Raw genomic sequence first — 15,228 nt, forward strand, 5'->3', positions numbered from 1 at the left:
ACAGAGAAAACAATAGGAAACTGAATGACTAAGAATATAATATGCAAAAGCCGGACATTTAATAGCAAATAATAAATGCCTGCCGGACAGAGGACAAGCATGAAAAATGGACCATGCCGGACGGTTGGTCACCCTACTTTGTGCCCCAACTCTCATAGTTAACACTCTTTCCTTTGCAAGACAATGTTGGAAATAACTTCAGACAAAATAATAGGACGAGATGAAAGGTTAACATTATCATAATACAGTACACACAGACAAAGAGTCAATACTTCCTTTTATTTTAAAAATGCTTTACAAATCAATTTTAGCACTGGATGTTAACAATTCTGCTATATTATTAACTGAACATGCTTCGAAAAAGTGAAACCTGACAATATAGTATAAAAATTTATACATTACAAAATATAAACAAATAGGGTGCTCTATAGATGTGCACTACTGCAGTGGATGTATCAAATATGCCTTTTTGGCATTCTCAATGTCATGATTCCTATAGGTTTTATCTCATAATATGTTAATATGACATGGCTATATATGATAATATTCTTTCTCTACTGGAACTGTTCTTGTGTATTACATTACTAAAAGCATTTCATACATTAAAATGTTTTAAACATATATCCCATTTTAGTCCTCTGAACAAATGATTGTTTGTGCTATGAAATAAATTATTTGTTCAACTTATCAAACAAAACCAACATACCTCTCGAGTTATTAAAAAAACTGAATATGTGAGAACATAGTTGAAATTCAGTAAGCAATCTGCATTTAAAACAGTTTTATAGGAAAAACAAGTTTTAAATGATCAAAAAGATAAGGCTAAGGAATGAAATTTGTTTGAAAGCTCTTGAGTTATTTCTGTCATGCATTTATGGACATCCAATGAGTATGCTTTAATCATAGAGAGTACAAAACTGAGTATGGCTTTAGAGCTTGGCAGACACAAATTTCCTTAGCTCTTAACAAAATAGTGTTTAAAGCTGTAAAATGACAATTGCCTTTAATTCAAAGATAAATGTACCACTCTTAATATATGGTGAAATTCTTAAGTACTTCTAGAGAAAGTATAACAAAGAGAGAAATCAGAATGGATCATTAATAGATATAACAAATGATACCACAACAACAGTATAATTCAATTATAGGTGCAGAAAGTGTCTGAATGCATTACTTGAGGAAATACCACACATTGACTGCAATCAAATTAAGAAACATGGACATGCATAGGTACTGTTTGAAAGCCACAGACAACTAGTTCCTTAGTGAAGTAATATTAACACTGCTGTTCCCCTATATTTTGATACACTAAGACAGTGAAAAGAAACAAGGTCTGTTTTCCTAAAACGACAGCAAACTAAATAGCAAGAGATGGTAAACCAATGAGCGTAAAATAAGCTCTCAACTTAAGAAGGCAATATCCCATCCTCGTATATTTTATCTTAATCCCTTAGAAGAAATGTCTGGTGTGTCTGAATGAAAACTGCCTTATCTTTCATCCATTGTAATTATTTATACCCTACCTCAATCAACAAAAATGCAATGCAACACATTTTATAACTCTTAACAGAGAATAATCTCATTTTATAAAAGATTTATCAACTCGAACTGTAACAATACTTCAAGCTATTCTTAGCTTGTTTGTGGTGTATGATTCTCACGGGAAAATTATTTATATACAAAGATGAACTTGCTCAACATGTTACTTTTGAAGCTGTAAGCTGTCCAATTGGATTTTTTATTTGTCAACTATCGACGTAGCCGTTAACTTTTGAAAGTATATATTTTGTAAAATTACATCTTCAGTTTTTCCCAGGTAACCATTAACACAGCCTGGAAGACTATGGACAACCACAGGAAGTTTGACAAATTAGCAATGACATAAATATATACACAATAATTAAAACTTCAGTATGTCTGTTCAACCTGTACATACTGAACTGACTAAGGGGTACGAAATGCTCAGAATCATGTTCTGATGTTAGCAAATAGACAGTAAAAGGGAAGAAGTGCAAGCTCTTGCGAATATCTGAATTTACAATGCAATAATTTATTTAGAGGTATGCAAGTGAATTTATTTTCATGAAGAAATGAGAATGATCATGAACACAAGACAGAATTAAATTGTTACCCTATTACTTCTGTTATATTCCACTGGGAGAAGATAAATTATTCAACTGTTGATGAAAACAACACTAGTATTAGCGAGAAGAATCTTCAATTTATAACAAACCTGATATAAACCACAGAATGCCTGTTCTATGGAAAAAATGACACAGTGATAACTACAAAAGAACTATTATAAATTCAATTCTTGATAACATTTTAGGAATTCAACTTGCTATAGCCAAACACAAAATATAAATCATAATCTAATTAAGTGGGTATGATTTTGAAACCACACATTTTCAAGTGACGGAATGGCACAGTATTAATCCTAAAGAGGAGGCAGTACTGTCCTCAGCAAAGGACAAAAAAGTCATTCAAAAATTAACTCTCATACAAGAAATGCATGGCCCCAAAATCTTCACATAATAATATTAATGATATATAACTAAAATTTCTGTAAGAGAAATTGATCATCTTTCTCGTATAATTTTCATTATTCTCCATGATAATCGTCTTTGTCCGACATTGGAGACAACATTCGGCAGCCACAATACTGTACGTTGCTCATACGAGTGGGCTACAACTCTTTTATAACCACTAGTCTTCAAGATTTATGTCCACAGGAATTGATGTTGTGAATGTTGGCGTCTCTAATTCTTCATGTTTCTTCATTTTCATCCCCTGCAACAGATTAATGCATACCGTAGAAATGGTAAAATGCTGAGAGTTAAAAAGTGATTTTCATTAATCTTATTCAATATTTCATAATCTGAACCGAAAATGTCTTAAGAATCTGCGAAACAGACAGAGAAAATACGGACAAAAGAATGATGGAAAAGTGAGTTGTATTAAGCTCTACCAATCGTGAATATTACATCATGCAATTTCTTAGCACTTCAGAGAGAGGTCCCACTTATGTTTATTACATTCCATTATCTCTTAAAACCCTTACCCACATCACCCTGCTGTAACTGAGTTTTATTTGCACTGCTTAGAGGAAAAGTTTTACATATACCACCATCACACCAATTAATGTTGAAGACGTTCATGCTACAGCTTACCATTCTTTTTGTTAAAAATGAAGCCATGTTTTCCAGTGTTGACTTAGTTAAATGTAACAAAGGCTTTTCAGTCTGTCAAACACACAATTTACATTGTATTTGCTGTGTGTTTGACAGACTGAAAAGCCTTTGTTACATTTTACGCTTACCATTCTGACATGCTTCACTAACCAAACTGACTATATATGGTTTTGATGAAAACTAAAGTGAGCATTTACATAGTGCAGACCTGTTAGTCTGGGGAGAAAAGGAAGAGGATATCCAGGAACAGTCAGATGCATGGGAAGAGAATGTGAAACAATATGGAATGAAATTTAATGCCAAAAAGAGCAAGTAGCAATGACAACTAGAAAGAAGGGAGACCTACGAGAGGAATAATGCTTGGAGGGGAATAGCTTAGGAAGGTAGAGAGTTTCAAGTACCTGGGAAGTATCATAGAGGAAAGTAAGAAAAAATAAGCAAATAATCAAGCATGGACGACAAGCAGGAGCATTCCTGAAAAGTGTCAGAAGCCTGGTTTGGAGCAAGGTTGTCCCTCAGAGAAGCAAAAGTGTGATATACATGGCAAATACTATGTAGCTATTCTGACGTATGCAGCAGAAACTTGGGTAATGAGGCAGAGAACCATAACTAGGATACATGCAATTGAAATGAAATTTCTGAGAAGCAGGATAGGAGTGACAAGAATGGATAAGACGAGAAATGAGAAGGTTAGAGATACAGTACAAGAAGAGCCACTCAAGAACAGGATAGACTTCTTGATGATATGAACACATGAAGAGAATGACTGAGGAAAGGATACCCAGGAGAATGCATGAAATGGAGATAACAGGAAAAAGACCAGGAGGAAAACAAGAGACAGGTGGATAAAATGAGTGGAAGAGTGTGTACAGAGAAGAGGAGAGGACTGGACTGGACAGGATTGGACAAGAGTGATGAGGGAGAAGTGGTAGGAAGACAAGAGGAGATGGAGAGGCTTATGTTCCAAGCAGGCCTGGCCAACAGCTGCAGACTGCATATGATGATGATTCCCTTAAAAGTGTATCTTCATATGCTTCACTTAAATTTAGTCAGTCAAAAGGCAGGAGTGATCTGAAAACTTGTGCTGCTGCAGGAAGCTTGGAATATTTGTGATGTGCCTGCAGAGCTTCACTCTTAGAATGCCAGAAGCGCTATCACACAAGTGTTGCAGCAGTCCAAATAAGCTGTAATAGTTAACACATATCTGACAGACGGCAGTTCCAGTTATTCTGTAGTAGAAATTACGAAGTTTCTAAATCTACCACCAGAATCTCCGTGTGGCATGTTGTGTTGATATGACTTTTTTCTATTTCAGCTGTTTGGTGCCTATCTGCAGAACATATTGAACCCAAATGGTTCATGTCATTGGCATATAAATGTAATATAATGTCAAAAAGTAATATTAAATAAGGTAGAGTTCATATTTGAAGCAGGATGTGTGTAGCAATCCGGCCTGCTAAGTTATATCTTTTAACGGCACACGTGTAAGAAGTAGTGGAAACTGCATCAGAAAGAGGGTCATGGAATTTTCCACTCTGAAGAGAGAGAAACGTGAGATCAATATGGGACAGAGATACTGAATTAGGTTGGCACGACTTTCGAATCAACGAATCACAAGATGGCAATACCAATATAAATGGTCCGTTATTGGACATTATAAATTTTCCAGCTAACTCATTCCTGGCTGCCAGCACCTTGCCCCAGTGCGACAAGTTGGGCTCATCAGTTGGTAAACAGCACACCCATCAAGACGCACGGCTAGTGCATACTGTGGAGGCCACGGCGTAGGCTACATGGAGCCACCGGCAGTGCCAATGCACCATGAGAGACTGTCTCATTACCAAAAATTGATGCCTGCCTGGCCATCAGATGATACAGATGTTGATTCCCATAGGGAACCTGAAATATTTGTCCCGAATGAGTGAATTTATAATACCAATATAAATGGTCTGTTAGTGGACATTATAAATTTTCCAGCTAACCCATTTTGGAAATTCCTAAACTTTGGGGTTCACGAAGGACATTTGATTGCTTTCAAGTCTTGCAAAAGGAAAAATGCAAGACTGTAACGGGACACATGGCCCAATACTTGGAAGGAAGATGATGGTGATGAGTTTTTATAAATATATCAATAAGTGACGTGTAAATGTAATTTTATTTTGTGAAATGAATGAGAACAGATCATGAGTACCAAATAATGTGGCCACAGGCTCATAACAGTCACTTAGTAGATATGCCCAATGAATAGAGGGATTGTGTTAAATCCAAACAAGGTTAAAGTGTCTAGTTTACTGTTCAAATAAACTTAGGCAGGGGCAGTAGTTAAATGATATGCATAGTTTTTCGTGGAATGGCGAGATATCCTCGGTCTCATTTGTGGAAAATGGCAGTAACACATTCTATTATACTTTTACGGTTAAGTTTCAATACTCCACCTTTACAATACCATAAGTTTATTGTTTATTTATTTAAACAACATTATTAAATAATACGGGACATGTTTCGTCTAACTTGTAGACATCATCAGCTGTAAGATATTCAAGAAAAGGCTTTAAAAAGGACAAGGACAGAACAAACACAATAAAATAAATCTGTTGTCGAACAACGTCAATCAAAATAGCGAGGATGTTTCAGATTGTTCCAAGTACAAACATTCAAATCCTGTTGATGAAAAAACTTAAATTCACACACATGAGAACGATATTCTATTATGTCAGTTTACGACGGTATAGGCCATTGTTTAGGTCATATTCACCATAATGCTGAGAGCATGTGTTTGTGTACTGTATGTGAAGTACGTAGTAATCCGAGAGCCCAATGACAGTGTCGCGATACTCTGTTATTCAGTTTTTTAAATCACTTTGTGGCATAAGTTCATCATATATTTTTTGTAGATTTCTTTCAGTGATTGTTATTGTATAACTTTGGCAAAATGTAAGGCGAGGTAAGAACAGATTCTAAATGGCAGTGTTGTATGCCTAAGCTTGGACTGACATGATTAACGTAAAGTAAAGAAGCTGGAATTAAAGTTACAAAGTATTATCTGGTTGAATAATATATTAAATAATCATCTTTCAATGATAACGCACCGGTAAGAGTTGACAGTTAATATTATTTCCATTGGATGTGAACATGAGTTGGACGTCACATTGACTGCAAGACATGAACGGCTTGTTCACTCCCATATGACCTAATGTCCCGTACTTCAGTGCAAATTGTTATATAAAAAATATTGATTTATGAATAATCCTAATAGAGCATCTACTCAGAGCTCTCAGAGATTTCATGGCTGATGATGCCTGCAATGACAGGCGAAACATGTACCATACTCAAACTTAATATAATGACAGTGTTATAGTCCTAAATATTTAACTAGTATTGAATAGGTGGATTCAATAAATTAATTGTTTAACATTCAATAATTAATGGAAACGCCGTGAATACATTTAAAGGCTTGCGATACTTGACATATCCTTCACCATGTGTGTTTGGTTGCCACTGCAAGTAGAAGAGGTGGTCGTCTCAAAAAATTGCGATCAGAACAAAATTTAAGGGGTGATATATTTTTTGCATGTTTGGACAGCATAGACTCTACAGTTGTCCGACCCACAGACTTTGGATACAGCAGTGATCGCAGATATGACCTTGTGGAAAAATTAGCGTTTCATTAAGTGCCGATTCTTCTTCCGTACGAAGGAAATAAGGAAAGAGCTGCTATTGTCCAAATCAGCAAAATCATCACGGAAGTTCAGACAATTAACGCTTTTGAGGGCGAGTTAAAACTTTTTGTATATGTCTTAGATAATGTGAAATGCATAATAGTTTCAACTATATCTCAATACTTTGTAAGTCATTTCAGAATTACTGATGTTCAAAATCTTTTCCGAGGATAACATTAAACCATTAAATTAGTGGGTTTACCAGCCTCCTATATTCAAATATTCCTGGACTGTACAAACATGGCACATGAAAGGGGATAATTAAAAGGTCATTCTGGCAACTGGAAGTCTTAGAGAATTTATTTCGTGTACGTTTTGTATAGTGCTGCGAACGCTTATTGTAATAACGCGAGCAGCGCTGTTCACCAATAGCTATACTAGCGCAGTCTGCCGCCACCACCTATTAACTGCAAGAGAGCACACACTTCCTCTTTCAATACGCTATGGTAACAGCATGTGGCATGATTATTTTCGTTCTTTGAGAGAGATTCACCAATGTTGTGCTATGGATTTGAACCAGTGACTATCAGTGAGGTTTACAGTTTATATTTAAAGTCGGTGTTCATGAATAAGTGATTTGATTTTTGTCAGGGTAACAATAGGCTATGTGCTGTCAGTTAGTTTGTTTATGTTTTTCAATATTTCGTTATCGAGTTTATTTTTATGCCTTGTCTGAGATATTGTACCGGGAACAGCGGTACGGAAATAAGTCCCCGCAATTAAAATTTAAAACTTCGTGCTACGTGCCGGCCCAGCAGCAGAAGACAGACAGGAACGGTGAGCAATCTGTGTGTGTGATGTAGAGCGGGTTGACGTCACAGCCTGCCTCCCCGTGACACAGAGAGAGCCTACGTCAGTATGGAATGTTCCACGAGTTTCTTCGGCTAATAACCTTCCCCACAGTAATAGCTGGATAAAATCAACCACATCATCATGTAGCCCCATATTTTATCTCCATTCCTACAAGGTTTGGTAAAAATCCGGCAAGAGACTACGAAGTTGTTGAGCGAAATGTAAAAACATATTTTGGCTTGGATCGTGTATAAATAGAAAGGTGTTTCCCTCAGCAGAACAGTGTGTCGCAGTGTGTGTGGAGTTTGTGTGGCGAGCAGCGGGCTGTCGGCTCGTGGGGACCGCAACGCTACGCGAGTGATAGTCTCATTTCGCCGAGTTAAAGACAAACTCCACATCTGAACTTACAAATATTTCAGCGAGTTACAAGTGATAATTTTATTTTGCCGAATTTCCGTGATTCACGAGCGATAGAATCTAGCCTCATTTAAGACTGCTTTAAACTTTAATGGTGATTTATTTGGACAGATGTTTCAAACCTTACATTTCTTACAAGTGTTTATAACCCATGATTGATGAAACAATCCGAACAGTGATAAATTGTGAACGATATTCACCTTGCCAACTAACTGAAATACTTTGCTAATTTTTTTGTGTCGGATTTGAAACTCTTCAGACTGTGACAAGTGATTAATTTGAATTAATTTCAATCTATGATGGTGTCTTCGGACTTATAGAAATCGTGAGGTTTAACAATATCTCGTGTAATCAGAATAAACATTGGACTGTGATTAGTTTCAATCCGTGTACTACGCATTTAATCTGTGCGGACATTGAACTGTGTTAAGGAGTGAATTACATATTCGAACTTTACATTCATGGTAGACATTAGACTGTGTTTAAGGTGTACATTTACCACAAATTAAACTGTTTATTCATGACTAGTAATGAACTGTGTATTTAAACTGAGTTGTCAATAGACAGTATTTTCTTTTGTGTGATCAAACCACGGACTGTGGAGGAATGAAACCTATTTCATTTAATTTCAAATTAATGAACCAAATCGGTTTACAAGTGAAACATTTTCTTTTTCGAGTGACTGAGTTAAAATTGCACGTAACCCTAAACAAATATTTTGTGTGTGATAATTTCAAACTGTTTCAAGTATCATATTTTCTTTAATCAATTTTATTGACATTTGCTTACGATACACACTACGAGTGACTCTTTCGTTCAACATTCAAATCTGTCATTCAAGAAGCTCTTTCCGTGTCCCAGGTGCTAATGTGTACAATCATAAGTCATTCTCCGTGCACCAAATCTCGATGTTCACACTACTAAGTTATTCCGATCTTCCGGAAGTCGCATGGATATTCCAGAACTTCTAGAATTTCCATCATGGGAGAAATCGTGGTTCCATGGTGCCGAGAGCAGACTGATGGCAGTATGAGGAGGGTAGCCGGATTTCGAGTACATCCCCAGCCTGGACGAGGAAAAAAAAAAACATTTCCTGCATATTCGATGTATGAAGGTGATATAATTTTGAACTTTGTTAATAAATTCAGAAAAAACTTAAGAATTTTTTCAAAAAATCCCTCTTCCTCTGTAAGCACTTCAATCAGAACAGTACACGCCCTGTGTCTAACTCATGCTCGTCAAAGTACCATATTTACCGTTACAATATGGTACTTTAACATTCAGAACCCTAGTGAGAGAAGTGAACCAGCGATAATGTGGAATGAAATATGACGAAGTTGATACTTGAATGCAAGAGATTAAGTATTCTTGAGGAATAACTTATGCGAATTCTTGTGAGGTTTGAACCAGTGAATGTGGATTGCGAGGAATATTCTGTTACAAGCCCAATGGAGGCTGGATTATATGAAGTATTTGGAAGAGACTGAATGAACTTACCTTGAGTACGGAGGTATCATCAAGTGATGACAGATTTATTAAGCTTAAGTTGCGAAGATAACAGATGTGTTTATTTCTTTGAGTCAAGCTTCTCCACGGCACAGCATACTAATGCTAAAGATTATACCTCATTGAGTTAGGGTCTTTGAAGACTAATTACAATGTTATCTTATATAATTCCGACTGATCAAGTAGAACCACAGCACAAAGCTATTTAAATATTTAACATCATCTAAGTATCATTTAGTTAAAGATTAGGGAATTTCAGGTTGCTTCGTCCTAAGGAACGCCTCTTCTACTCTGGACCAGGTCGATGGACTCGGGTTCACTAATAACCATCATTGCTGGATTTATTTTGTTATGTTTGAATCATATGTTTATTGTGTACTTGGCAACGCAAATTCTGTTTTGTGGTGGTTGTGATTTTTATTGATGATGATGATGCTTGTTGTTTATAGGGGCCTAACATAGAGGTCATCGGCCCCTAATGGTACGAAATGAAATAACCAAAAGTTCAAATTCACCCACTGACCAAAATAAAATAAAAAATGTCATGAAGAATGAATGGATAGACAAAAAAACACCAGTGGATCAGACTCAAAGAAGGATCTAAATAATAGTATTACTGACCAAGGGACCACTTATAAAGTACAATGATGCTTTATGTCTAAAGGGGTGCAAAATCCATGTCTAAGGCCCTACAGAATGGTACATGTCGCGAGTAAAGTAGAACCATGGTATTTGTCATGTTGGGGTACTAATCAAAAGTAGCGAAGACTCACGGTGTTCCACAAAAGATAGTACTACTCACAAGTATTGCACTTCGTACAGGGAACGCAGACCTATGGTGTTTCTCACACAATGGCGCCAATCATAGCCAACGCAAACCGATAAGGTTCCTCACCTAGGTGTACTAACCACAGGGACTCGCACTATCCCGTGGTGTTCCTCACATAGTGGGTACTAATCACAGGCAACGCTGACCCACGGTGCCACTCATATAGCGGTACAACTTACAGGCCATGCCCAGACCCGTGGTGCCACTCACATGGGTACAACGCACGGGTACTGGAAACCCCCGGCCAGCCTCCTTACTGCTACCAATCACAAACCTATCTCGCACCTAATTTAGTGGTACCACTCGCAAGTAGAGGCAACCCATGGTGTTCCTCCCATGAAGGCACAAATCAAAAGTAGTTTCATGGTCCCAACCCAATCATCCCCTGGTCGCACCTTCCAGTCACCCCTCACGTCAGGCAGGGGATACCGCGGGTGCACCATTCGTCTGCGTCCTGCACCCACAGGAGGTAAAGAGAGAGAAAAAAAGAAGAAAGAAGGGATCAGTCACTTCGAAAAATGAAGTAACGGACGAAGAAAGGCAAGGGCCACGAAGGGCGTAAAAATGAAAGACTCCCTAGGCCTCGAATGCTCTAATACCGTCAGGGACGGAAAAGAACGAGAGTTGACCAAGGGAGGTCGGACAGGATAGACGAAAGTGAGGAGCTTGGCACAAGTAAGTGGAAGCAATGCCAAGACTCGGCTAATGGCCCCGTGGTCGCCAATCCACACTCCCAAGCTGAGAGCCCCTTGGGCCCCTTTTAGTCACCTCTTACGACAGGCAGGGGATACCACGGGTGTATTCTACATGTGCGTCCCCCACCCGCAGGGGGTGTGATTTTTATTGATTGTGGAGTTAGTTCCATATGGTTGCTATGTTTGTGGCAGGGATTTTATTCCCACTGCAGTAAAGCGAGTCTGACGAGAGAGACAGGTCATGGCCCGTTAAAGTCACGTGACAAGGCCGTCCCAACAATGGTAGAGTGAAGCCGGTTATTACATGTGTTCTTGCGGTGTTATGGCTAGTTTATTGTGGATTATGGAAGGAAATAACAGATTTTGTGTTTATGTGAATATGTTGGTGTTGTGCAACAGTTCCTTACATTCATAGTGTTGTGTGCGGTAGTGTAAGTAAGTATTTATTTACAAAAATGTGTACAACCTCAATGCTGTTCACATCATTCAGCAATGTTGGGCTGCAGAACACGAGTTGGATAAATTACAACACCAGTGCTGAGGATTTAGAGGTAATACATTCATATCCTATTGAATTACAGATATATGAAAATGAAAATTTAAGAATTAGATATGATGCTGAAGCCAGGTATGGAGTGGAACAAATGTAAGACTTGTAAATAGTTTACATACCTGCCAACTTTTAGAAACCAAAAATAGGAAGATTTTTAATTCTTGGATTTCATCGCATATATTCCACCACAGTTTAGGTGAAAAAAGGTCAGGATAAAAGGCATATATATCTACAGTTACAATACAAATTGACCATTAAATTTAAAATCTTAAACTAATAAAACAAAAAAATGGTTACAAGAAAATGTACCTATTCATTCTCATGTATGATACATACGATTAATAATATTTATGTCACACTGACGCATGCAATAAAATGCATAATACCGTATTTTCTCACGTAATTAACGCACCTTTTTGACGAAAAATACAGGCGAAAACTTCGGATGCGTAAATTATTCAAGGAATTCAGGTATTTAAAAATTATTTATAATTCATTTACATTTAAAAGATACATCAAATATAAACACAACTAGTTCCACTCATTTGCGGTTATCGTCATTTGGCGTAAAACTCCGGCATCAGATTTTTTCTGAAAAGTCAAATAAGGGCACATCCGATAAGTTAGACACGTTGGTTTGAAGTACCGACACTGGAAAAAATTCTTCCCGTTACGAGCTGACAATACGACCTGAAGTGAAATAAACATGAACTAATAAAAGTACAATTCATGTAATGTCATAACAATGACATACCGGTACCGGAAAAAAAAATCGGAAAATCGGAAGATGAGTTAAAAAACGGAAAGTTTCCGGGTAAATCGGGAGGGTTGGCAGGTATGAGTTTACAATAGGCCTACCTTTCACCCTGGATTCAGTAAGATATTCCTTACATGAATGTTATTGTAAATATAGGCTTAATTGTAAATTTGCCAGTTTCATTAGCAACATTTGATTTATATGAGTGTGCATATCTTTACTGCAGTAAGATTTTTATTTTTTGTCATCCAAAGCCAGTAAGAGAGACTTTCATTTAATTTCTAACTGAATAGGGTGGTTCCAAGATAGCTTTCGCCGGGCTGAGTGGCTCAGACGGTTAAGGCGCTGGCCTTCTAACCCCAACTTGGCAGGTTCGATCCTGGCTCAGTCCGGTGGTATTTGAAGGTGCTCAAATACGACAGCCTCGTGTCTGTAGATTTACTGGCACGTAAAAGAACTCCCGCGGGACTAAATTCCGGCACCTCTGCGTCTCCGAAGACCGTAAAAATAGTTAGTGGGACGTAAAACAAATAACATTATTAAGATAGCTTTCAGGAAGGGAGCATAATTTAAGTATTGAACATGATGCTGAAACCAGACAATAGGCCTACCTTTGATCGTGGATTCAATAAGATATTCCTTACATGAGTGTTATTGTAAATATAGGCTTAATTGTACATTAACCACTTTCATTAGCAACATTTGACTTATCTGAGTGTGCATCTCTTTACTCCAGTAAGATTTTTAGATTTTGTCAACCAAGGCTAGTAAGATACACTATATTTCATTTAATTTTTAATTGAATACAGTGGTTTCAAGACTACTTCCAGGAAAGTAGCAAAATTTAAGTATTAGATATGATGCTGAAGCCAGGTATGGAGTGGAACAAATTCAAGACTTGTAAATAACTTAAAATAGGCCTAGATAACTTCCAGGAAGGTAGCAAACTTTAAATATTAGATATGATGCTGAAGCCAGGCATGGAGTGGAACAAATATAAGACTACTTGGATTACTTGTACATTAACCATTAACATTATTGAGTGAGCATATCTTTACCTCATTAAGATTTTTAGTGTTTGTTCAACCAAGGATAGTAAGAGACACTGTGTTTCATTTGATCTGTAGTTCAGTAATGTTATTTTAGTAGGCTGAAATGCGCTGAAATGTATTTAATTTACCACGCTATGACAGTCTCTCGTGTGAGCCTGGGGATGCATTCTCTACAGTAAGACTGGCCGAGTCGCGTGACATTCAGTGTATGACGTGTGCGCCGTGGCCTGTCTTTCTCGTCGGCCTCGAGTAAAGCCAGTGTAGATGTAATATTGCTTTGGGGGAGTATGTTCATTTATTTTATGTAGGGTCCTTTGTTACAGATTTTCTTTTTATTCAGTGATTATTATTAACGTGTAGTTTCCAGATTGGTGGAACTTAGTATTGAGACAGCTGGTTATATGTATGTGTGTGTGAAGTTAAAATATTTTCTTTTAAATCAGATTTTCTCATGTTGTAATTAGATTAGATTGGATGTACTCGTCAGTTTGCATTCGTTTTTTATAGTTATCGTAGAGGAGATGTAGAACATCAAGAAAGATGATGAATTAATGAATTTAATAATTTGATATTTGAAATACGACAATGTAATAATTTGATTTTGATGTAATAAATGTAACCTAATGTTTTAAAGAATGTAACTCAAATTAACTTGTAAAGGTAACACAGGTCAACTTTATTTTGTTAACATGTTCAAGTAAATCAATAATGAAACCCAATAAGAGGTAATTAAAATAAAATAAGTTAATAATTGACGCTGGCAAAAATTTGTTGTAACAAAGTAGCAAATATGGATTTATCGAATGATGTAACGAAGTTTCAACCACTCAATATGTATTTTCTCAGATGTTTGAGATTAAGAAAAAGTATTGTTTATTGTCAGTGATTTAATGAGTGGAGTTGAATTAAATTTGAAACAGGCCGACTTATTAAATTTAACAAATGAAGCATGTGGTGTTTACTGAAGATGAGATTCGGAGGATATAACCAATGTTGTAACATTGATTAATAATTACGGGTTTCAGTTGACCTAGTGAGAGTTGAGTAATCATTTTTATTTTTCAAATGTTATTTATTTTTCGTTATCGCTTTGCCAAAGATTTTAAATACATTTGTTGCAAAAAAGTTCTCTTCGTAATCTTTTTATTATCATATTTTTCTCTCTTATCCTTCCTGCTTATTCATTTAAGATTAGATTATTTTACTTCAAAATATCCAGGGATCACCCATGTACGACCCTGGGATTATAGCCGGCGCCCAATATCTTAGGCTGGAAGGGTAGAATATGTTTGTAATAATGGCGACTAGTTTTAGTGTTGTATTTGAAAATGATGATGATCTGGTAGAGTATGTTAATTCACTTAGTGATGATTCAGATGATCCTGAGAGTGACAATGCCGGTAATGTTTCAAATGATGATGACAGTGATGATGTAAACAAACCTAATCACGTGACAGTGATTCATGAAATTTCTGATTCAGGTGGTAATGATAGAGACGGGAATAATCACAAAGTTGACAGAGACAATAATGGCGATGATGACCACATTTCAGATTCCCGATTTCTGTGAAATGTATAGACGAGACAATCATCAGAACAGTGTCATTCTTCCCTCGCATAGTACCTCCCTAAAACATCATAAGCTGGGGAATCAAACACTGGATGTTATGTGATTCTGTTGTGAATTATTGTTTGTGGTTTTACTGCTACTGAGGAG

General features: G+C 36.9%; 1 protein-coding gene across 2 annotated transcripts in view; it reads right to left on the bottom strand.

Moving 5' to 3' along the window:
• Positions 1 to 260: 260 nt before the first annotated feature.
• Positions 261 to 15,228, bottom strand: part of Clic (chloride intracellular channel protein 5) — a 357,007-nt gene continuing 342,039 nt past the window's right edge. For both annotated transcript variants that reach the window (XM_067138611.2, XM_067138610.2), the window contains exon 5: positions 261 to 2,790. In XM_067138611.2, coding sequence (XP_066994712.1) covers positions 2,707 to 2,790 — 84 coding nt within the window. In that variant the 3' untranslated portion in view covers positions 261 to 2,706. The remainder of the gene's footprint in view (positions 2,791 to 15,228) is intronic.

This window comes from Anabrus simplex, chromosome 1, assembly GCF_040414725.1.
Source record: "Anabrus simplex isolate iqAnaSimp1 chromosome 1, ASM4041472v1, whole genome shotgun sequence".
NCBI classification, from domain to species: domain Eukaryota; kingdom Metazoa; phylum Arthropoda; class Insecta; order Orthoptera; family Tettigoniidae; genus Anabrus; species Anabrus simplex.